Source organism: Pituophis catenifer, unplaced genomic scaffold (assembly GCF_029215685.1).
Source record: "Pituophis catenifer annectens isolate HBS135680 unplaced genomic scaffold, rPitCat1.0.hap2 SCAF_2, whole genome shotgun sequence".
NCBI classification, from domain to species: Eukaryota; Metazoa; Chordata; class Lepidosauria; order Squamata; family Colubridae; genus Pituophis; species Pituophis catenifer.
Window position 1 is genome coordinate 189,924,278 of NW_027256882.1, and position 25,277 is coordinate 189,949,554.

Consider the following 25,277-nt stretch of genomic DNA (forward strand, 5'->3'; position numbering starts at 1 on the left):
GGAAAAATCTGCTTGTGGAGATACTCATCTCTATGCAGGGTTGTTGTTATGGGGAAAAAAGAAAGAAGAAGGAGAATTCCTTATGTTTGACACCTTGAGCTTTTTATAAAATAACAAAGGCAGGATAAAACTCTAATAATAAATAAATAAATATTGGCTTTCGGTAGGTTACAGCAAAAATCATTTACAAAGACAGCATGCAACCAATGTTTGAAAAAGCCACTTGAGGACAGAATCCATTAAAATAGCTGGAGCTTTCTTCACCCACCCACAACCTGGCTGCTCTTTATCATACTTCTATTTAATTTTAGTTAGTGTAAGAAATCTCTCTTCTACAGTACATTTCAGATGAGTTATGCAGCCACTTCTAGTATCTCTCATCCATCTTATGAGAAACTACAGAGAAGATAAATGAATTGCATCCCCATTAATTAAGTCCTGATACCCTTCATTCCTTAACAAAACTAGGACTTCCTTCATGATTCTGACAGGCAATGAAAGAAGAAAACCGCTGCTGAAAAGTTCAAGTGTCCCCAGTGATTATAGATGGCAATTGAGATTTGTCACCTGTGCTCTTATATCAAAGGAATTGAAACCAAGTTCAGTCTTGATAGAAGTATATGATGATTATAATGTTATTCTACCTTGTTTTAATTGGCCTTTACTATATTCTTTTAAGTCATGCAGATGGATCAGTAAAATTTTGGGATGCTTCTGCCAGTAAGTTTTTACATTTATTTCTGCATTATAAATGCATGTTACAGATTTGAAAAGGAGTGAATTGATTGCAGTTATTGAATCTGTTATTCAAAATACATTGAAATTGGTACAGTGTAATGAATTCCTGACAAGTTTTAAAATATTATTTGAAAGAGAAAAATAGTAGCAGAATGTGAATGAGTAGGAATGAGTAAGAGTCAAAACTGTATGCTTTCAAAGGGACTAGAAATCTAACACTAGTTAGATTTCTAGTATGGTTTGTTCTTCATGTGATCGTTTTTCTGATTCTGCAGTTGATCATTAAGAGGCTTCCACTTCTGTTAATTGTGTATTCAAATGATTAATGAACAATTGAAATGATTGAAAGAAGACTGGAGTACGATACATATAATGTATATATGTAGTCTATATAATGTAGTCTGTTCTTCCATTTAAGGCAGGGGGCTGCACAAAGTGAAGCCCCTTGAGTCATAAGGAATCTCTTTCCCTTTCCCTGCTGCTCAATTCATCTGCTGCCCATCAGAAACAGATTGCTGATTATATGCTACAAGATAATATCTGAAAAATATAAGGGAAGGTTCAGTATTCTTTTGACAGTACAGGATGTTTAGCACTGAACTTTGTCCTTCTCTTTTTAAGCTTTTTTTGGTAAGCACTAAATACCAGGGCTTTAGACTTTTTACAGTGTGCCTGTGCTTTCGATCAGAGGGCCCCAAATAATAAGAATCCCAAAACAGTGAAGATAATAGAAAATACAGATTGTAACAATACCATTTCTTTCCACTTTCCGTTTTAACAGCAAAGTAATATAATAGATTGTTTCAATTTTTTCTAGTCACACTGCAAATGCTGTACAAGTTAAAAACTTCAAAAATATTTGAAAAACGGAAGTTGGAAGGCAAGCCATCAGCAGATATGATAGAAGAGGATCCTTGTGCAATCCAGTTAATGTACTGGTGTCCTGAAAGTAGAATACTTTGCATAGCAGGTGTCTCTGCATATGTTATTGTTTATAGATTCAGCAAACATGAAGTTAATACTGAAATATCGGTAAGTTTGTATGAGTGTTGCTTATACACTGATTTGCTTACATTAATATATCAAAAGTTTCCCTTTAATCAATTATAGTTACCAATAAACATTAATATGCTTACCATGCAGTCGTTACAGTTGAAAGTAACAAATTCAAAAACAATATGCAGCTAGCTATTATGGCTTTCCTATATATTTTAAGCATTCAATGGAAGCTGTAATAAGCATACTTTTGAGGATGATTTGCATGGGAAGAATGTCAAAACAGACTTTTTTGAACCAGCAGGTTATTTTGATGCTACAAAAATGATATTTTCCAACTACAAACTGAGTCTGTTAAAACAAAGCATTTTATTGAATGCTCCCATTCTGAAAGTCAGTTTTTATTCTTCTGGATCTTTCTCTCTGAAGAACTGCGTAGTCCTTGGTGCTCTCTGAGCTTGGTGGTTTTCTTGTAGATGTTTCATTATCAAACTAAGTAGCATCATTACTGCTGGTGCAGGCATAGGAGAATATATGTGCAAGAAAACCACCAAGCTCAGAGAGCACTATTCATCCCCACAATTCATCCCCGAGCTTCAAATATTCTCTTCTATTGGTCTCAGAAGAACTTGTAACCATTTTTCCTCCTCATAACTCATGCTTTTAAATCAAGAGAATTTGCAGTTTTGAATTTGTAGTTTATGAATTTTCTTTAACTCAATTACTTTTCAACGGTCCTGTGGAGTTCCTCACAAACAGCTCCAGAAAAAGTTGGAAGTTTGACAGCCTATGCCTTTCTCCACAGGGAGACCTAGCAGTCCTTTAAATCAGCACAAGTCCTAGTCCGCCATCTTGATCCCAACATGTCTAAAGGAAATGAATAAGTTTTAGAATCTAAGCCCTTGAAAGGGAAAGGGATGCCTTGGATACCATAGCTCACACTTTTTAGTGATCTACTGAGACTTATTATTTATTTAGAAAATTTATATAACCATGGACCAAAGAACCCCAAATTCAGAACCACTTGGTCTTACCAGGATTCAGTTTCAACCCATTGCTCCCCATCCAGCCCCTAACAGCCTCCAGGCATTGTGAGTGGGAGGCCACAGCATCACTTAATTCACTACTTACATATGTTTGCAGAAATTTAAAAGTCTACTTTGCAGGTATTCATTCCACATTATCATAAAATAGATTAGGAAACAAATTTTGGGAAGGTATTTACTCTTCCTTAATGTCTAGGTTCCTATTGGTCATAGAAATCTCTACAAGGAGCTGGAATCACCTTCATGTTTAGATGAGAACAGAAAAATATATTCTCTGTTTCTGTTTCCAGGAATCTAGACCACAAGACTAATATGGTACAGTAGGAATGCACTTTAGGATACCTTCTTCCTCTGCTTTGTTTTTCAATTCTGCTTTACAATTGACAGTCATAATTTTGATGGATTCCTTCATACTTAGCCTGGTTTGGGAAGTTTGCAGTTTCCTGGCATGTAGCTAACATTCTGGAATATTGTGAAAGCGGATTGGCTTCACATATTCAATCTCTTAACTATATTTCTAAATCTAATCTGAGTTTTAATTTTTAAAAAGTCTTTAGAGGTACAGCTCCAGAGTGAGATAGAAGATACCATTAGTCCTGAAGCAGAAATCATGACTCCATTTGCTGATGCCTCTTCCGATTTTTCATCTTTAAAAGACCTCTCAGGCAATTGCAATACTCCATCTGAGCGAACAATGGATTTTAGTCCATTAATCAGGTAAAGAACATAGATTGATTTAATTTTTTTTGTTCTCTGTTCTTTTTCAACATTTCTAACAAAATTTCTTCAACATTTATATCTTTTCTGCTAAGATTGTGAAGTATCATGCATATTGATACCTCTATATAAATAGTATCTCATGAGTTATTTTCTGTTTTTGTACTAAAAAATTGTTACAGATAGTTCAAATAAGTGTAGTTGCTCACCATTGTACTATTTCTTTATTAAGAAAGACTGTAGAAATCATTCCTCTCATTTGAAACTCATCTCAGCACAGCTGATTTAGTAGCTACCAATAACCATGTACTGCAATAGATTCCTATCACATCTAGACTGGCACACCCAGTCTAGATGTGATAGGAACTGGGTGTGCCAGTCTAGATGTGATAGGAATCTATTGCAGTACATGGTTATTGGTAGCTACTAAATCAGCTGTGCTGAGATGAGTTTCAAGGATCAAAGGTTTCCCTGAGGACTAATGTTATGTTGACAGTGAATATCAGAGTAGAAGGTGTTTGAATGCTGAATGTCCCAAAAGAAAAAGAATGCTTCCTCTGGGGAGGAAAGAGGAAGGGCAAACTGTGTTCTCCAAACCAGTCTTACTCCATCAGCCCTTCTTCCTCCTCCTAAAGAGACTTCGATGGCTTCTCACTTATGCTAGATTCTCACATACTGATGAAGCCCAGCTTCTCAATTTCTGAAGAAGAAATGCGTGACCGGTTACTCTGGACTGGAGCCCAAAGTAGATTTCAGTACTGATGTTTTCCAGAATTACAGAATTCATGACATTTTGATTGGCAAATTAGTTAGACATGGGTTAGATGATTATTAGTTTAATTTGTAGCTAACATATAAACTGTGTAGTTATCAGTAGCACTGTTGGATACCATGGGGTTGGTTGTTGGCCAAATATCCTTTGATGTCCATATAAATAACATGAACAAAGTGACCAAGAGGATACTTATAAAATATTCAATATATAAAATGAGGAGAATAGCTAATCTTCAGAAAACAGAAACAAAATTTCCAAAGAATTTGGATAGTTTAGAGAAATGAAATGAAATTAACAAAATTGGGATAGATCCAGAATGGGATAAGGATAGAGGCAGGAGACAACTTAGCATCTTCTCTTATAGTCATAGAATTTTGTCATGTTATATTTTTAGACCCTGTATTAATAAAACATTATAATTTATAGCAATAAAACACTATTATTCTTCCATTCTATTGCAGTGACTGAGTTTTATTGAGAAAAACTGAATTTCTTTATCTGTATTTAGTGCCATACAGTTAAGCCACCATAAGCAGCATTAAATAATTATTCTGATTGTTACAAAGTGAAGAGTGTCCTGCTCTTCAGTTCAACACCATGAAATGTATCAGATGATGATAAAAAGTAGGGAGATAGAAGAAGTTTAATCTTGCTTTGTTCCACAATAGAAGGGTGAGCTAGGTTTATTCCAATAGCTCTTTAACATTTCTAATCAGGGAGCTACTGTAAGATTGCATTCTTGCTTTGGATGAAAAAGCATCACAAAATTTTAATTACCCTTGCTTCAAGAATCAAGAGAGACCTAATATTGAGATAACACTGATTTGTTTTACACAGAAGTTACTATTGGAAACAATTGGGATCAGGCAAGCAGCTGAGAGGAAGAAAATGTCAATCTATACTATTTACACATTTATACACACTCTATGATTGTCACCTGCTCTTCTCCTTAGAAACTATACAGTAGTGTTTTGACTATATTTTCTCGCAGCCAGTTTTCTTATCAATGCAAGTGATTTCCAATTGGGTAATCAGATAATTTTGATAATTGTTTCGCCTCTTCTTCTTAGTGTGAAGACTCATGCTGTAAGAATGCCCCCTGGTTATCAAGCAGAACTTGTTATTCAATTGATGTGCGTAGATGGTGAGCTTCCTCAACAAATAACCAGCCTAGCAGTGAATTCAGCCTATGGATTGTAAGTTATCCCGTTATGTCTTCATTTGAATTTAGTCAGTTTGGCTGGCTGGGAAGTGGGAAATGTGAGGCATCTTCAGAGTGGAGGTCTGCCTGGAACTAGTAATAGAACCTGTTTCAGGGAGAGAAAAGCATATTATTCCTAATAGTTTGTCTTCTTTTGATGGTTTGGGAAAAATGACAGAAAAGGTAGGACCAAGATGCAGATCCCTATTATTCCTTATGTAAGATTCAAATGAAAGTACTATCAAAAAACCATTTGCAAATAAGCCATAACAATCAAAGGTCTGGTGGTTTTTGATACTATCTTAAACACAATTTTTGGATCCTCATGGATGTTCTTGAGTTTTTCATGAAAGCTATCTGAAGCTGTCAAACCATGGAGGAAGAAACATTAGAGTTATAAAAACTGTTACAGCCTGCGTAGTTCAAATCAAGGCATGGATTTCACTTATTTTTCCACTGGGGTCAGCCATCATAAATTATTTTTACCCCATCATGGATCAATACAAAATTTTCATAATCTCAACATTGTTGGCATACCTATGAACAAAAAACAAGTATTTTGAGGCAAATATATTAATAGAATATGAATCCTTCATCCTTCCATCACCCTCACCATACTGCCCCCCCCCTTCCACAGGGAAAAAACAGTTCAGTTGCCTTTTGAAAAAAAACCCTTTGAGACAACTATGACCTGGATTACTGAGAATCTCCACAGACATTCATAGATTATAGAATCATAAAGTTGGAAAGGACTTCACAAGTCTTCTAGTCCAGAGGTCCCCAATCCCTGGTCAGTGGCCTGGTATGAGGCTGGGGTCCGTTGGGAACTGGGCCATGCATGCGGCAGGTGAGCACGCAAGCGTGCAAAGCTCTATTTGCACAAGCAGCGGGCACACACCTGATACCATTCCCTCTCCCTGATCGCTGCTGCTGCCAGTCCGCAGAGCTGGAAAAGTTATGGACCAGTGTTCTAGTCCAACCCCATGCTTAAAACAGGAGATCTTATACCATCCCTATCAAATGGTCTTGAAAAGTGTGAAAAATTTCTTCAAAATTTGCAGCGATGGCGTACCCACAATTCTGGGGGCAAGCTATTCCACTGATTAATAGTTTTCATTGACAGGAAATTTCTCAGTTCTAGATTCTCTCTTTAACAAGCTTCCACTTATTACTTCTTATCTTGTCCTCTGATGCTTTGGAGAATAAATTGACCCCCCTCTTCTCTGTGACAGCCCCTCAAGTACTGGAAGACTGCTATCATGTGACTCTTATTTTAATTACTTTCATTGCATTGATTATTAGAGGATTATTAAGGAAACAAACCTAAGTAGCCTGCTGAATTCACTAGTTTTCCATTATGATACAGTATTTACTTATTTAAAAATATTCTCGCTATCTTTTACATACATTCGAGCATCTCCTAAATATGTGTGATCATGGTGACAGTATAGTTATCAAATGCTATTAAATGTCTGTATCATAATGGCACCCAAAACAAAACTCAAGCATAATAATTCTAAATTACTTGTTTTATGTCTAGAAGGCAAATTACATATTGTTTATGCAACAATAGGTGTATATATTAGTTCCTTATTTAATTAACTTGCTAGTTAATTACAATTATTTACATATATATATACTTTCAGTGTGGTTATCAATAAGAATCTGCCATTTTCATAAGAATTAGGGATTAAAGGTTATCCATAAGAATCTTGCATGAAAGCTGAGCAAGACTATTGTGGCTCTTTAAGGATTATATTATGTCATTATGGACTAAAATTCAGTTTATCAGAAACATAATATATTGTTTCCAGTTCTTGTGAGGTGCAGTCTATCCCTTGCTAGCAGCCCTTCCTCTAGGTAATGCAGACCATGGTGTAGGAAGCCAAAGTTTTGTCGACAACACCAGTTTTTAAGCCAGTGGTTCATTTCTAAAACCCTTTGTTCCCCCATTGGATTTTGGCCTTTTGTGGGAAGTATAGATGAAAACACCACTCCTAATTCTTTAACTTTCTTCCCTAGCTGTTCATAATCTCTTGTTATTGTTTTCAGATTCATTGTTGTGTCATTGGTCCTCACATGTAGGAGAAGAAAGGGGTAGTAATCCATGGGATTTATTATTTTAATAAGGTACTCAGTTACATCTTTGATTTTTACTCCAGGGAGACAGTATACCTCCCTAGATTGACTGCATGGTCTGCAGACTACAGTTTCTGTTCCCCTAAGAATTGATTCTCCTATCATCAATATTCGCCTTTTTTCCCCTAGGGAAGTCTGAGATATTTTCTTTCTGTCGCAGGAATGCTGGGTTGCACCTCTTTTTTAGAAACTATTGATGAATGCTCTTTTGTGAGTATCTGTATATTTTCTTCCAGGGGGAGGCTATGAAAGCGATTCTTCAGTTCCATAGGGGCTTCGTTAGAGTGGGCTAGGGTAGATAGTAGGGGCTTTGCTCTTGGTTGTTTTCTTCTAAGAGTGACATGTTTCCATTGGTCTTGCTCTTTAGGTACATATGTAGGCTCGTTTTTTACGGAAGCTGTTTGTTCCCTATTGTGTTTGATTTGGGTGTATCGGTTTTCTTCTTTATGTTCATATATCGGGTCATCATTTTTTAAGAAGCTGTTTGCTCCCTATTGTGTTTTATTTTGGTGTAGTCTTCTTGTTTAGGTTGGGATTTCTCGCTTTGCTCATTGAATTTCAGAGTGGGTAGGAGTTGCCTTTACTTTTTCTTCTAGTAATTCAAGTAGTTTACATTTGAAACATACATAGTTTGGGTCTTCTGTGGGCATAAACTGAAACATTTGGCATACTTTGCAAGTCACTATAAAGTCAGTCTCTATTTCCGAGACTTCCGGTTGGTGACCCGCGGCGATATGGCGTTGAGTGAGTGACTGCTGCTCCTCAATACCATCAGTCACCGTGTTTTGGGGACCCCCTGAGGGGCGTGGAGCCCGGAGAGCCCCACGGACGAGAGAGCGAGCCGGGTGAGCGTGAAAGCGGGCGCAAAACGCTGATCGCAAGACCGGGCGGCTCTGTCAAACCCAGCACGCGTGAGTCGGTCAAACTAATGGCTGACGCGAAGCTGTGGTAACCAGCAATCAGATGGAAGCAAGGGAGATCGGATGTTGCAGTGTGGATCGATACACACCTTTCCTGCATTGAGGAGAGAGGACATCAGGAAAGGGGTCGGCGAAATCGGGCAGGAGAGCCTTACAGATGAGAGAAGCGGCGATTGAAAGTTTCCTGTGTATTCCAGCAGAGAGAGAGCCCGACAAGCCGGCATCGAAATAAGAAAGAAAATTGTATTGACAGTGTCCGTGCCAGAGAGGATCGGTGAGAAAATTTAAGACCAGCACTTATTTCCCTTTTTACTGTGAACACAAGTAGACCCAGCGGAGGCTGAAATTGGGTGGATCGAGTTTGGCTTTCTTTTTTGCACTGAACAGGAAGCTCAGCCATTAGAGTGACTTGACGGAGGAATAGCCTGCCTAGCGGTGGACAGTCTGGCAGCAAGAATATGATAGAGTGCTGAACTTGGAGGACTCATAGAAGATCAGAGACTGGGCAAAAAAGAATAGACTATTTCCCAAAAAGGAATAATAAGTATATATATATATACATAAAAAAAAAAAAAAATTTAACAACAACACTTGAACCTTTAGATAATTTGTCTTTAGCATCCTGATTATTAGATCTGTATATATCTTGATAAATTGACTTCCTTTTCTTTTTGACTAGATAATATAATATAATACACTCCTAAGTTTTAATATTCTAAATCTTTCTATATATATATATTTAACTGTTTAGCATTTATAGTATTTATCAGTATTTTTATAGTATTTAAAATTATAATTATACAATTATAATTGTATTTAAACTTAAGTATTCAAATTTTCTATTTATAGTACTTACAGTATTTTAAGCATTTAAAGAGTATAATATTGAGTCAAATTAATTTGCTTAATTGATATATTGATTGTGAACTGCTGATTAATTGATATTTTGATTTGTATAGTATTGAACTGTCTAACTTATATTTACCAAGCCAATTTAACATCAAATATATTTAAATAACATTTTGAGTATAAGATACTGTGAGGAAGAGGTTAGAACCATCGTATAGACATTGATATTGATTGCCCACCGGAAAACTAGCCATACTTGTTTACGAATTTAGAAGGAAAATTTAGATATAGTAATATAGATATATAAATATATATTTATATATATATATATAAAAAGAAAATAGAGGCGCTAAGTGGCGAATGAGAATTTGGAGTAACATCGACAGGATAACTAAAGAGCAAAAGAAAATCTTAAAAGAAATGACAAGCATGGCATCCACTGTGGGGAAAACAGGAAAAAAGACTCCCTCTAACCCCACCATAGCGACAACCTCTCCGGCGACACAAAAATCTACAGAAAGTCTGGCAATGCAAACTCTGCAAGCATCATTAACCCTGATCCAAGAAACGATGATGGCAATGCAGGAAAAATTATTAAATAACCATGTCGAATTAAAATCAGATATACATGCATTGGACCAGAAAATGAATGATATCCAAACATCAATAGTCAATAATGAACTACGAATTCAAAAAGCCGAAATAAGAATAGACCAAACTGAAAAGAAATTAGACATTGTGGATCAAGCACTAACGAGTCAAAATAAAGAGATAGAAGATACATTAGTCCAATTGGAGATGGACCGGGCTTCCTTTTATTTGCGATTCCAGAATGTTGTCGAGGACAAAGAGGAAGACTTAGGAGAAAAAATGGCGGAGCTGATAGCCGATGCACTCCATCAAGACAAACAGGCAATAATTAGGGAGCTGGATGACGTATATAGGGTCCAGACTAACTATGCAAGAAGGAACAAGCTTCCTAGAGAAGTTCATATCCGCTTTGCACGGAAAAAAGTTAAAGATACTCTTTATAATATGGCAAGAGACGAACAGATTACGTATCGAGGAAAAGAAATAATAATCCTAAAACAGATACCAAGAAGAGTCCGGGAGATGAGGAAGGGATATAGATTTTTGGCGATACAGTTGAACAAAAGAAAGATACTATTCAGGTGGCTTCTCCCAGAAGGGATGCTAATAACCTGGCAAGGAAGAAAAATTAAAATAGAAAATCTGAGTACAGCACAGGACTTCCTTGACCAGCTAAGAGGCGCGGAAGAAGAGCAGGGGAGTAAGGAAGATCTAGAAATAGCAGCAGTGGAGGAGGAAGCCCTACATCAACAGAACACGAACGAGGCAACTGTCGAGGAGAAGACAGAAGAAGAAGGAGAAGCCAAAGAGAAGAAAGCGAGACCAGTAAGGGCCGTAAGAAATAAACAAGAACCAATAATCAGATAGGGGCTTAGAGATGAATGGCTTGAAGTTAATATCCGTAAATGTCAATGGACTAAATGATTACAAAAAGAGGAAAAGAATATTAACAAAACTAGGTAAACAAAATGTTGATATAATGTGTTTACAAGAGGTGCACATAAAAAAAGAAGAAAGTAAATGTTTAGAGTATAAAAAATTTGGTCAAACATTTGATTCGCTGGCAGAGAAAAAGAAGAGGGGGGTGGCTATCTACGTAAAAAAAGGAATTGAAGCAGAATTGAAATTTAAAGATACAAAGGGTAGGATCCTTATGATTGAAATTAAGATAGGGAACTCCAAGGTATTATTAGTGGGCATTTATGCCCCGAATAAAAAACAGGGAGAATTTTTTAAGAAATTGCATGAACAATTAGTGAAAATGGCATATACTGAAATCTGTATGATAGGGGATTTTAACGGCATTGTAGACCCGGAGAAGGACCATAAGAGCAATAAAGTTAAAAAAAATAAAAGGACAAACTTACCGAGAGCATTCTTTGAGTTAGTCGATGAATTAGATCTAATTGATATTTGGCGTACCCTGCACCCAAATGACAGGCAATATACCTTCTTCTCAAATGCACAAAAGTCGTGGTCCAGAATTGATATGGCATGGGCCAGTAGAAATTTGGGGTTGGAAATTGAAACCGCAGTAATTAACCCAAACGATTGGGCAGATCATAATCCATTAGAAATCAGATGGAAATCTCTCCAGAGAAAACACCAACGGAGGTGGAGGTTTAATGCCAAATTACTGGGCGACAAAGACTGTATACAAAAATTCAAAGAAGAAATAAATTTTTTTTCCAAGGAAAATGAAAACAAAGGCACATCCCGCGCAATAGTTTGGGACACAATGAAGGCCTATCTGAGAGGAGTCGTGATTTCATATATTGCACATAAAAATAAAGAAGAAAGGAAGACCCTGGAAGAGTACTTAAATCATATAGAAGAATCAGAAAGAAAACTCCAAGACAATCCAGAAGATGAAGCAGCCAAAGAAAATTGGATGATGTGGAAGCATAAAGTAAACATCATGGAGCAAGAAGAATTGGCACAAAGAATGAAAAGAACGAAACAATATCTTTTTGAGAATACCAACAAATCGGGGAGGTGGCTGGCCTATAAATTAAAAAAGGAAAATGAAAGGGGAATAATCCATACTTTAGTAGATTCTAAGGGCAAATTATTGATTAACGAGGAAGAAAAACGGGATGGAGTGAGAGAATATTACGAATCTTTATATAAAGAAGAGGAGATATCGGATGATAAAATAGAACAATACTTGATAAAAGCAGAGCTCCCACAAATAACTGATGATGAGAAAGAAATGCTTAACAGAAAGATTACAATTGAAGAATTAAAAATAGCCCTTTCCAAATTGAAAAATAATAAAGCGCCAGGACCTGACGGATTTCCAGGGGAAATATATAAAAAATTAGAAGAAATACTCCAACCGAAATTAGTAGAAATTTTTAATGATGCACTGTTAGACCACAAAATTCCAGAGTCATGGAAAGAGGCGCATGTCACACTTGTGCCGAAAGAAGGTGCCGACTCAAAACAAATTCAAAATTACAGACCAATTTCGCTCCTAAATACGGACTACAAATTATTCATGGGCATAATGGCAGAAAGAATGAAAAAGATTTTAAACAATTGGATATATAAAGACCAGAATGGATTCTTACCGGGGAGACAAATTAGGGATAATATGAGAATTGTACTAGACACGCTAGAGTATTATGAGGAACACCCTGGAAAACAGATGGCTTTGATTTTTGTCGATGCTCAAAAGGCATTTGACAATCTAAATTGGAAATTCATGATTAAACAAATTGAGATGATGAAATTTGGAACAAATTTTGAAATGATGATTAAATCTATTTATAATAACCAAAAGGCGAGTATCCTGGTGAATGGGGATAGGACTAAAACATTTCAAATTAGTAAGGGAGTAAGGCAAGGTTGTCCCCTATCCCCTTTATTGTTCATTATGGCCCTAGAAGTCCTTTTAAGGAAAATTAGATTTAACGATGAAATAAAAGGACTGCAGATCAGGAAGGAGATTTACAAGACGCAAGCGTTCGCGGATGATGTAGCCCTAATCCTTGAAGACCCTATAGAGTCGGGACCTAAAGTATTGGAGGAATTACGTAAATATGGAGAAGTGGCAGGCTTCATACTGAACAAAACCAAAACCAAAGTATTGATCAAGAACACAACTGAAAGCCAGAAAAACGAGATAGAAGAAGTACTAGGATTACAGGTTGCCAAAAAAATTAAATACCTAGGAATTTGGATTACATCAAGATGTTCAACCTTGAAGGAAGACAATTATATCCCCCTAATCAGGAAAATAAAACAAGACCTAGATTGCTGGAAAAAAATAAGACTATCACTTTTGGGCAAGATAGCCACAATTAAGATGAACATCCTCCCCAGAATATTATTTCTATTTCAAAATATACCCATAAATTTAGATAAAAAATTCTTTTTAGAACTAGACAAAATTATTAGAGAATTCATATGGGAGGGGAAAAAACCGAGATTTTCCATTAAAATTTTAAAGGGCAAAAGAGACATAGGTGGATTTGGACTCCCGGACTGGGAAACATACTATAGGTCAGCCAAGCTAGTATGGATAAAAGATTGGATCACCCTGGAAAATAAGAGAATTCTTACCTTAGAAGGCCATGACTTGCAAAAAGGCTGGCACGCCCACATCTGGGAAACGGAGAAGAAAAGGAAGACACATTTTCATAGACACAAAATTAGAGACTCCCTGATACAAACATGGACCCAGATTAGGCAAAAATATTACAAAAAAATCCCAAATTGGCTCTCAACGATGGAGGCCCTGACCCACCCAAATAGGTGGGAGAGGGAGAAAATGGGCAGATATAAAGATATTCTAGATGAAAGAGGGTGGCTTAAACCAAATGATATCTTACGAGAGCAAGGAATAACTTTAGATTGGTGGACTTATGCACAAGTAAAATCCAGATATCAGAAAGACAAAGAACAATATGGTTTAGAACTGGGATCAAACGGACTAGATAAAGTCTTGATGGGAACAAACAAAAAGATTCTGGCAAAACTATACAATTATATATTAAACGAGGATAAGTTCGAAGAGGTCACGAAGAATCAAATAATTGCATGGGAGAAGAATACAGGGCGCAATATAAATTTTGGGGAATGGGAGGAGGCATGGAACAGAAATCTTAAATTGACCAGAGCGGTGACATATAAGGAAAACCATTACAAAATGTTTCATAGATGGTACTTAGCCCCGGCCAGACTAGCGAAGATATATCTCAATATACATCCCAATTGCTGGAAATGTGGCCACGGTCAAGGCACCTTCTTTCACATGTGGTGGACATGCCCGGAAGCAAAAGGATATTGGAATAAAATTAGGAGATGGCTATATGAAATAACCGATGAAGATATTGCATTAACACCAGAGATTTTCCTCCTGGGAATAATAAAGAAGCCATATAGAAAGGAAATGATGCATTTAATGATCCATATAATTACAGCCGCTAGATTGGCATACGCACAGTATTGGAAAGAGAAAATTCAACCACCAGAAGAGCTTACAATTAAGAAAATACTCGAGTGCGCAGAGATGTCTAAATTAACCTATGAATTAAATGATGAAAAGTCAGTTTACTATATGGTGTGGGAAAGGTGGTACAAGTGGTCGCATGATAGAATGAAAGAAAGATCTAAAGGTGTATTAAATAATGGATAAAAGTGAGTTAAAATGTCACCAAGTATTATCTATGGAAATAGTTAAAACACTGCACATCCGATACAAATTGAAAAGCTATATTATGTATATGTTGTTTTATGTTATTGTTTGAATGTTTGTTTGTTTTTTCTTCTTATTTCTCTTTTGTTTTTATCATTTGTCTTTTGTTTGTTTGTTTTTTTTTAAAAGAAAACCTCAATAAAGTTTAATTAAAAAAAAAAAAAAAAAAGTCAGTCTCTATTTCCATTCCTTTTTTCTTTGTTTGTTTGCTAAAAAATTAAAAATTCCTGAAAATTTAAATATTTGTCCTGTTGCGGAGTGTCAGATTACAATAGTTTACAAGAGTTCTTGACCTTTTCTTCTCTGTCTTCAAAAATTCATCACTATCTTCCCTGTTTTAAGAGTCTGTCTCTATTTCTGTGGTTTTTTTAGATAATTAAGAATTGAAAAATTTCTAAAGATTAAAATAAGTAAACTGTTTTTTAAATGTTTAGTTGAAAAAAGAAATTGCAAAATTGCAAAATATGAAAAAAGAATTTAAAATGGAAAGATTTAAAAATTGTAAAAAGAACTTACAATTAAAAATAATATTTAAGAATTGAAAAAAGATTAAAATTTGAACAAAGAATTTTAAAATTGAAAAAAGAAATCAAAAAATTTGAAAAGGATTTTTTCTTAAAAAAAGGAATTCAGAGATTTTAAAAATTTAGGATTTTACAAGAGTTTTTGGCCCTTTATGAAATAATATGCATGTCAGAGCCAAATTGTTCTCATTCCCATCCTTATAAGCATATTGTCAGCGTTCCAGAAAAACCCAACTCCAATTAAAAACTCCGAGCCAGGCATTTTCTCAAAGTTCCATTTATTAGAGTAAGTATATTGGCACATCTGGGAAAACCCAAATCTGAGAGTTCTGGGTTTTCCCTCAGTAAATCAAAATCCCCAAAACCATTCCTTCACTCATCAGTCCATCACATGGTCCAATCACCATCCATCCCATCTCGAGACATCAGTCCAACCACTCCTTCTCCAGATGCAGGATTGTCCTGACCTTGACCGAAAAGAAGAATGCTATTTTGTCTAACTACATTCCCTCTACTAAGTCCCTCCTCCTACTTTCCCACACACAAGAAGGTGGCAGTGTGGAAGCTTCTGTTGCTAATATGGCTTCCAAAGCTGACACATACTTACAAAAAAAGTGACCATATGTGCTAATGCCAAAATTTGACCATATCACTGATGAATGTCAGCGGCCTGGTCTTAGGGCACTCAATATGACGTTCTATGAACTATATGACACCTGTAGGCTATGAGTAGCCCACCCACCCACGGCTTAAGCCAGCTCTTCTTGACAAGCAAGTCTCCCTTTTCAGTGTCTGTCATGAAAGCAAAGGTGAATGACCCATCATCTGATCTGGTTCTTAAAATGAGCTATATTTAGATGTAGATATCATCTGACTCCAGATTTCTCTGGGGCTCAAAGTATAAGAACAATAAAAGACAATATGTGTGATAAAAAACAATCAACGAAGAAAAATAAAAATTAAGAACAAGGATTACCTTATATGAATGCTTCTTTGTTTGAAACCTGTTCCAGTTTTAGTACTTGGAAGAGATAACTCCAAAATATTTAAACCATATTTCTTTTCACAGAGTTGCATTTGGAAACTGCAATGGTCTGGTTGTCGTAGATTTTATACAGAAGATTAAACTGCTGAGCATAGGACACTTTGATCTCTATGGATCGAGTGATCCCTATCAGCGCCAACCTCGTTCTCCTCGCAGAAGCAAGCAGTTTATTGCAGGTAGCAAATACAGTGAAAATTAATTTGAACAACATTTCATAGTCCCAGTCCATTGAATTGTATCCAGTGATTGAATTCCAGGGAGCAAAATGGCATTCATTGCCAGAATACAATTGTACAATTCCATACCTGTACTTAAATCTGTTCTTGTGTGGGTTGCAGACCACCCAGAGTAAAACGTGAATGTGTATGTTCAGACTTGTAAGATTCTGTAATAGATGTTCTAATAAAAGTAGCTGTAGGTCTGCATCTCTCCGCTTTTTACTTTGGGTCTACCTTATAGGGCCGACATCAATCTTGCAAGTCCAAATGTGCTTCCTTTCCTTCCTTCCTTGGGTGGTGAGAAACTGACTGAGAAGTTTTTGCAAATCACTTTCTTGCCTTGGGATCAAATTTTGTCTATCTGATCATTGCCCTGGTACTGGATCTTCCCTCTGTCCATCAAGCCATCTTATTTATTCACTACAGAACGGAATGGAAAAGAACAAAAAGAGGTCTTTTGAGGAAAAGTCTGCTTATAAAATGTTGATTGCAATAATTATTAATATTTTCTAATTTAATATTGTAATAGGTCTCACAGAGGTACCGGATGGTCCACTTCCAATGGAGCTGGAGCGGTGCAGGTCCCCCACAGCTTCAGGTATTATTTGGGGCCTAGTTGCCTTTAGATTTAGCATCTCAGAATTTCAATCTGATCTTGCTGCCTTAGAAACATGAAATCAAGTCAGAACATGCTGAATTACAAATAGTTCCTTAGAAATAGTTTTCATTTTGGACTTATGTAGAAAATTTGCAGATTTGTTTACCATCATGTCTCTCAAAATCTTTTAAATTCATTTCCTCCTCTACCAACAGAACTAAACTGTCAGCTCATGTCTAACCTATTGGGAATTTGATTATATTAGTTCCTGATGGAGATATGAAAGAGCACACATGAAGACTGGTTTAATAAGGCAAATCATTCATAAGGGAAAGGCATGTGAAGCCACTCACTCACAAACCATCAGACAAGGGCAAAAGAAAAAAAAAAGCGCAGGGAAGGGTAGGAAGTCAACTTCTGACCTCTATTTTCTGAAAGTTTGCTTAGACACGCAAGATGTCTAACCAGGGCAATCTATTCTTTATGCCCAGACATTTGTATTAGCTTTGTATTAAAATTAATCTTACTTTTGTCTTCCTGGAGCCATTTATAAAGAAAGATAGAAAGGCATCGTTACCGGGAATTGCAAGAATAGATAAAATTAAGTTTTTCTTTGCCTGAATGTTATTCCCATAATTCTGCTTTGAAGAGTAATTTCTCTCTCTTTTCCAAACAAACAGTTGATGTGAGAAGTCATGTTGGAGCAGGGACTATGAAATGGAGAACAGAGTTTTAATTCTTTCTGCCTTCCACAGGGCTGACTGTAACCAGCTTATTATGTCCAATTTATTATGCCCATGTTTGCAATAAGAGGAAATTTCCAGTGTAACATGTTGTATTGAGCGGACTAGCTTCAAATGCCAGTCTACCCAGTTTAAAATGAGAAGTGTACCCAGTTGGGCCAGTCTTCAAAAGTTTCTTTAGGGGCATTATGAAAATAAATCGTTAAAACCAATATGATTTGATATTTTGGGTAAGAATTATTGGAAATTAGAAATGAAGGCATTGTGCCTTTAAAATTTTGGATATATTTTGTAGTTTGAGTGGATAAATGTAAACAGATGTCTGTTTGCATAATTAAACTTTTTTTTTCTCGGTCCCCATTGCAGCCCTGTGGTTTTCTAGTCTGGTCTTACATTTTTTTTTAATTTTTTTTTAAAATTTGATTTATATGCCGCCCTTCTCCGGAGACTCAGGGCGCCTTACAATGCGTTAAGCAATAGCCTTCATACTTTTGTATATTTATACAAAGTCAGCTTATTGCCCCCACAAACTGGGTCCTCATTTAACCTACCTTAGAAAGGATGGAAGGCTGAGTCAACCTTGAGCCTGGTAAGATTCGAACCTGCAGTAATTGCAGGCAGCTGTGTTAATAACAGGGTGCTTTAAACCACTGTACTACCAAGGCTCTTGAGGACAAGTTAGGGGAATTGGAGAATCATTCCCTTCTACTTCTATTGACTGTTAATAGAAACAGCTCCAGCAGCAAACATCGCACTGGGTTATAATACAGTACTCAATTGGTACTCAATTGTTAATTGGTTCCAGGAGGCGTGATGAGTACCAAAAATGATGAGTACCAAACAATTTTTTCCCATAAGGAATAATGTAGTGAGTCAAAAGGCCGTTGACATTTGACAAATTCTAGCTTGTGCATAGAATACCAAACAAACAATGAGTACCAGGACAAACTTTCCACATCAAAATGTGTTTACCAAATTCAATGAGTTTCAAAGCAGTTGAGTACCAAGATATCAATGTAATTATATATTTCTTTAAAGTTTTTCTTCTTTATATTGGTTTTTTTTTTGGTCTGGACTTTATATCTGAATGGCTAAGACACAGTAAATAATTGTGAATCCTCTTCAAGTACATATGAGGGGTGTTGGGCTGTTCAACTTTAGAACCAAAATAATGATAATAGGATGCTCAAACAAAAGTTATAAAGTTTTTATTCCCTTTTCTAAGTGCCTCAGAAAATGTTCAAATTATAATCCATTGGACATATAATTCAGGAGTTTGGTCACGTGCTTTGGTCTTATCCTATTATTGTGGTTTGGGCTGCCATCAATAGAACTGTTAAAATGATTCTGTACCAATTATAACTTCTGAATATTTTTCAAGGGTAGCCCCATGTAGTGTGTGTTGCAGTAATCTAACCAAGAGATGACCAGGGAATAAGGGAATGAGTAATGGCATGAAGGGCCTATATAATTTACAATATCTTCTATACAAAAAAATTGCATCGGATCTTCAATTTTGAACAAAATTTTGGTATTCATTAAAAATATAGGCTATTACAATATTTTCCATGTAATAGTTAAGAGAAATATTAATGTAGATTTTATTACTGGCAATAGATTGAATAAAGTTGTTCTCTTTCTTAATTAAAAATTTATATTATATAATATGTTTTGTAAAATTCTATAATATAATGCCTACCTTTTCTAGTTTTGGTAGAATATAGAAAACAAATAACAGTAAACAGACAAATTTCATTTTCTCAAAAGACAATACAGTATTTAAAAAATGTGTAAGAAGTATAAGTTGAGAAGAAATTGTCAAATAACAGCAGCAATAAAAGCAACCTCTTTTTGATCTTAATGAAAATTCTAATGTAATCTCATGACAGATTCTGTAAATGGACACTGTACAAATCCAACTTCCCTAACTTGCAGTTCTGGAAAACGGCTGTCCAGTGCAGATGTTTCCAAAATCAACCGTCGCATTCCTGGGAAGCCTCCATTTAGGAAGGCACAATCCGCTGCTTGCATGGAGATCTCTTTGCCTGTCACAGTGGAAGGTGAGTTTCCATTTACTGTAGATATTTCTATTTTCACCTTTTAACAAAATTTAATTACAATCTATACATGAATTAACCATGTCTTTAGAGTTCTAAAGCAATAATCATGGACAGAATTAAAAATTAAAAGTCTGTGAGAAGTCCTGCTTAATGTCCAGATGTTCTAACAAACAGAATCACAGATTGCCTTGAGAGAGGAAGAGATGGTCACAGAAAATATATTTCTTTTAACTGGATAATAGCAAGACCATAACTTGTCTTGGTAAATGGCAACTTCATATATTAATCTGTCTTACTTTCCTTCAACAGAAAACAAAGAGAATTCATTCTGCCCTTCTCGAAGTTCTAGCATCTGCAGTATTGACAAAGAATCTAAGGAAGCAATCACAGCTTTAAATTTCATGGAATCATTTTCACGGAAAAATGACACATCTTTGTCTCCTTGCCTCTGGGTTGGAACAAGTCTGGGTGTAGTCTTGACTCTTTCCCTTCACCTTCCCACTGTCGATGAATTAAGGCAAACAGAGCCAGTAACAATTTCGCTCAGTGGTAAGAATTTCAGATTGCTGTAGTTGCTGAAATATGTCAATTAACCCAAAGTCTAATTAGACTATGTCTTTCTGTGCTCTTGCCTTGGGGCTGTTAATTGAAATAGAAAAGAAAAAAGGAAGGTCACTAGTATACCTCTGCTAACCTCTGGGATTGCCTATATGTATACTACAGAGTTTGTATATGTCTGTGCATGTCTACATGTGTATGTGTAAGGGGAGAGTAAGGTCATTTGAATACTTACAAAAAACTGAAAATAACACAAGTCTATTTCACGAATGAAGACAAATATACATGTCCCAAGATAATGTTGCAGGATCCAACTTGGGTCGGTCACCAGGACCAGAGGTGTTGTATTCCAAGCTTTTGGGCTTGTGCAGGAGCCCATCTTCAGGGAACTTCTCTTTAGCAGAGTGCGTGCTGTTCTCTGTGTGGTATGTATAGTGCCTGTTGTATGTGGCTTTTTAGACATTGATTGGGGTGTGTTGATGGATGGCTTTTAAGTCATTAGCTGTCATTTGCTTGTGCTGCCCAGCCCTTGCCTTCTAAGTACTTGATAGGCTGGTGGTAAATCAACACTCCTGTTGACTGACGGGGGGCCTATTTCCCAATCTTCAATCACTTCCCTGGCTGCTCATCCAACAATCTTAGCAGCTCCAAAATCAAATTCATTGGTAGCCTCACACTGCAATGAACAAGGACACACTTTCAATTTTGCAGATAGTAAGATTGTTGGATGAGCAGGCACAAAAACAGCCAGGGAAGTGATTGAAGCCTGAGAAACAAGCCTCTCATCATTCAATTTTTTGTACTTATTCCAGAGAACATAACATTATTTCAACATTTTTCATCTATAAGGATTATGAGGGGAATATACTAAGAAATTGGGGAGTGGGGATGGAATTCTTTGACCTGATTGAGTACAATATATCTAGATTTAGAAGTCTGATCCTGTCTTGAAATCATATAATGATATATGCTGAAATGGTATAAGCTGGGAAAAAAAGTGTGTGTGTGTGTCTGTGTGTGTCTGTGTGAAAGAGAGAAAGAGGAAAGGAAGGAGAGAGAAATTTTATAACATAGCTAATATGTACTGGCACCAGTATAAGTGGTTTAGAGATTAATAAATCCTATGAATTCTGTTTTATAGGTACAGTTCTATCACTAAAGGGAGCAGTGTTAACCTTTGCTTGCTTGGACTGCATGGGAACATTAATACATCCTCCCTATGAAGCATGGAGAGATCCAAACACCACTGAGGATAGCGAAAGAACCAATAAAAGGAAACTTGTCCTTCATTCTTCATGCTCCCAGAACACAGGAGATCACCAGTTTGCCATTATCTGCTCAGAGAAACAAGCCAAAGTATTTTCATTGCCTTCCCAGATATGCCTCTATGTTCACAACATCACAGACACATTATTTTTGCGAGCAGATGCGGTGACCCTCTGTAACAGTGTTTGCTTGGCATGCTTTTGTGCCAATGGGCATATCATGATACTGAGGTACTTGATACCATTTCCTGAATGTAAGCTATGACCCTTTCTTGCCACACACAATCCTTGAGGTGAAGAAGGAAGTGGCACTCTTCGCTAATTGCTGAACAACAAAGTCTGTAAGGTGATGGTAAAGATGGATCCCTCTGAAGGAGGAATCCAAGGAGATTCTGGTCAAGATAATGTTTTAAGAAAACACACACATCAAGAACTCCAAATTCTATGCAATTTATTTACTCAAATTCACAAATCATCTTAAAACATAGCTAGAACCATCCAAGTGATTTCTAGGCCTTTTGGGAGAAATTTCCTGTGTTGATCCTGCTAATTTCAACTTCTGATTGCTTACTTGTTAACCTTGGAAATTATCTTCACAGCTCAGATTATTATATCTAGTGATCTTCTCCCAAAGAATAGAATATATGCCTAAGGAAAGCTTCAATCATTCATCTAATCTCTTAACCTCTCTCCAATACCCAGACAAACATATGATCCAAAATACCATCCCCAGCTATCTACCTTAAGCATGGCATAAACACCACATGCATCTCACAGGTTCAAGAAGATGGACTATCTATGTCCTTATAGCTACAGAAGTATTTTATAGTATTTAGATCATTCTCTGTAGTTGGCAGAGCCTGGTTGAGTCTGAAGTTTCCTTATTCTTTTTAGTGGCTCACAGAAGTGACTTTAAATGCAAGTTTAATTTACAAGTGCTAGATAATTTAACTTTGCTTTTGTACAGCATTTGAGTACAATATAATCCAGGAATTTGAACAGAGGATGAATCCCTACCTTGAATTGCTAAGGCAATTACATGCATTTTCTAATCTAATCTTGAGGTTGATAACATATGTTGATAACTGTATTGCATTTAATATGACTTATTCCCAAATAATTATTCATAGATTTAGAGCCAGTCATTCTGATTATATTTAAATGCATAATTTTGTTTTGTTTGCTTGAATCACAGCTGTGACGTTATGGTAGTCAATATGTACTGCACAGAATATTGTGTTAAAACCTGTTTCTACAGAATCTACCTATTTATTTTCAGTTTACCCAGCCTCCGCTCGCTGCTAGATGTGAATTACTTGCCTGAAACAGATACAAGGATTGCCCGGACCTTTTGTTTTACCAATGAAGGACAAGCTTTGTATCTTGGTTCTCCAACAGAAGTCCAGCGACTGAACTATAGCCAGGAAATGTTTGACAATCTGCAGGTAGATCTTGACATCTAATGACAAATGTAGCTTCTGTGCAGTAAAAGTGCAATGCCAAAAAAACCCAAGTTTGTTTCCTTGAATCCAAAGTGGCTGAGTTGGAGATGATTTGAGAGTCTGAGAATGCAGACTCTCAAATGCAGACAATACTCGTGACATGATAGCTTCAGCTCTCTTTCAAAACAACAGCTCAGTGGCTGCCAGGATGAATGAGAGTCTTAGGGAAATCCTTTTGAGAATAGTGTTCTTTATAGGCAGGTATTCTTTACGGTAATCCCTGGATGATGAACTCAAATCCTCTTGTACCAGGGATTCTTCAGGGGAGAGAGTTTTGGATTATGAGTGGACTGATCATTAGGAACAGTCAGATGGGTTTGTGACAGGCATGGAGATTGCATGATGACCTGCCTGACTAGAGCAAGGACTGGATATCACGAACTTAAACAATGGATAGTGCTTGGGATGAGGCAACTTTGGTACCAATGGCATTGTAAAATGTAGTTCAGTCAGACCTGGAAGCCAAATTTAGTTTGTTAATTTGCAGATTGAAATCCAGGATTCCCAAGTAATATTCTCCCAAATGCTACCTGTTCTGCCAGTTGGACAGGTGAAGCGCAGGAGTCCCATTCCATGAATGAAGGTAGGACTAAGACACATTAAGCACTGAGGAGCCTGTGGGGTCCATGGTGCTCTTGGAACTTGGTTGTTTTCTTGCGGACATTTCATTAGGTAACATCAATGCTCGAAGGGAGCGGGGTTTGCTCTGTTTACATACAAGTGGCTTATCCTGTCAGTGTTGTTGGGACTGCTCTTGGTTCCTTGATTGAGGTAGTTTACTGCCTGATTGTTGGTCTAGTCTAGTATTAATCTTGGTGTTAATATCTGCTTATCTGGTTGTTGATTGCTGGTGAAGAAGTGTTTTGGTCTTTTTATTTCCTTTTTAGCTTTTTGATTGTCTCTTTTGAATAATATATAGAGTTGTTTATTTCTGGCTGGTTGTCTAAGTGCCAGACTTCAAGGAATTCTCTAGTATTTTTGGACTTCACTTGGTCTAGAATGCTCATGAATACCCAATTGAAACTATGGTGAAGTCTGTCCATGTAGTATGTAATTAAGGAGCCTTCTGACCGCTAGTTGGTGTTCAAGGATACACTCTGCTAGTCTTCTGTCCTACATAGTGGCTGTTACAATACTCACACTCTATATTGTAGATGATTCCTGTTTTTATTTCTGGGGCTACTGGGTCTTTCAGTTTACTTGGGATGTTTTGGAGGGCTTTAGTGTGCTACGATGATACCACATAGTTATAATAGTTTATTAGATGTTTCTGAGCTGTTTTTGATGTATGACTATATTATCTTTTTCACAAGTTGTGCTGATTGTCCTGTAATGTATTGAGTGTCAGTCACTTTTTGATAAAATTGTGTGGGTGTTCATTTTATTGGAATATGTATAGATCAAGTGTGACCAACCTTTTGGCTTACCTGGGCCATAATGAATAAAGAGGAATTATCTTGGGCTGCATATAAATATATATAATATTGTTAATGTATATAAATAACAAACTTCTTTTGTTTTAAAATATTTTTATTACCATCTTGTGGGGCCACATTACTAGTTGTCCAGGGTCACATGTGGTATGTGGGTTGGACATGCCTGGTATATATGATCTGTTTCCTTTGCTTGATGTTCAGGATTGCTGCAATAATTTTCTGCTCATTTAGTATTCTTACATAGTATTTTTGTGAGAGGCTAGGTTATTACTTTTGTAATGAAAAAGAGCTTATAACACCACCACCTTTTGAAAAAAAATAATTGTGTACTGATGTTCCTATAGCAGTGCTAGAAAGATGCATGGGGTGAGGGCAGGGGGCATTGTGGTTGGCAAAATCCAATGGTGTGCTGGCTCACAGTGGCTTATGAAGGCCAGTTGTTCAATTCTCCGGAATTTTGTGAGCCAGTTGACAGCAAAGGTATCAGAGTGGCCACCAACTTAAAGGTGAGCGTTAACACCTGGCATGCCAATTAAGCTGTTTTACAGTTAATGGCCGCAATGGAGTTGGCAGAGCCATTTTTTGGAACATTTTAGCAGTACATCATTGGTAATCTTACTATAAAAGTATAGAGGGATGTGCTGTTGTACCCCT

At 36.6% G+C, this 25,277-nt stretch overlaps 1 protein-coding gene across 1 annotated transcript in view; it reads left to right on the forward strand.

Annotated features, from left to right (window-relative positions):
* The window catches only part of STXBP5L (syntaxin binding protein 5L), a 76,199-nt gene that overhangs the window by 46,766 nt on the left and 4,156 nt on the right, over nucleotides 1-25,277 (forward strand). Inside the window, exons 14-23 of the mRNA XM_070935310.1 lie at nucleotides 680-720; nucleotides 1,556-1,770; nucleotides 3,331-3,497; nucleotides 5,343-5,468; nucleotides 16,268-16,419; nucleotides 16,991-17,059; nucleotides 19,692-19,862; nucleotides 20,172-20,411; nucleotides 21,562-21,916; nucleotides 22,965-23,130. Of these exons, the coding sequence (XP_070791411.1) occupies nucleotides 680-720; nucleotides 1,556-1,770; nucleotides 3,331-3,497; nucleotides 5,343-5,468; nucleotides 16,268-16,419; nucleotides 16,991-17,059; nucleotides 19,692-19,862; nucleotides 20,172-20,411; nucleotides 21,562-21,916; nucleotides 22,965-23,130 (1,702 nt within the window). The remainder of the gene's footprint in view (nucleotides 1-679; nucleotides 721-1,555; nucleotides 1,771-3,330; nucleotides 3,498-5,342; nucleotides 5,469-16,267; nucleotides 16,420-16,990; nucleotides 17,060-19,691; nucleotides 19,863-20,171; nucleotides 20,412-21,561; nucleotides 21,917-22,964; nucleotides 23,131-25,277) is intronic.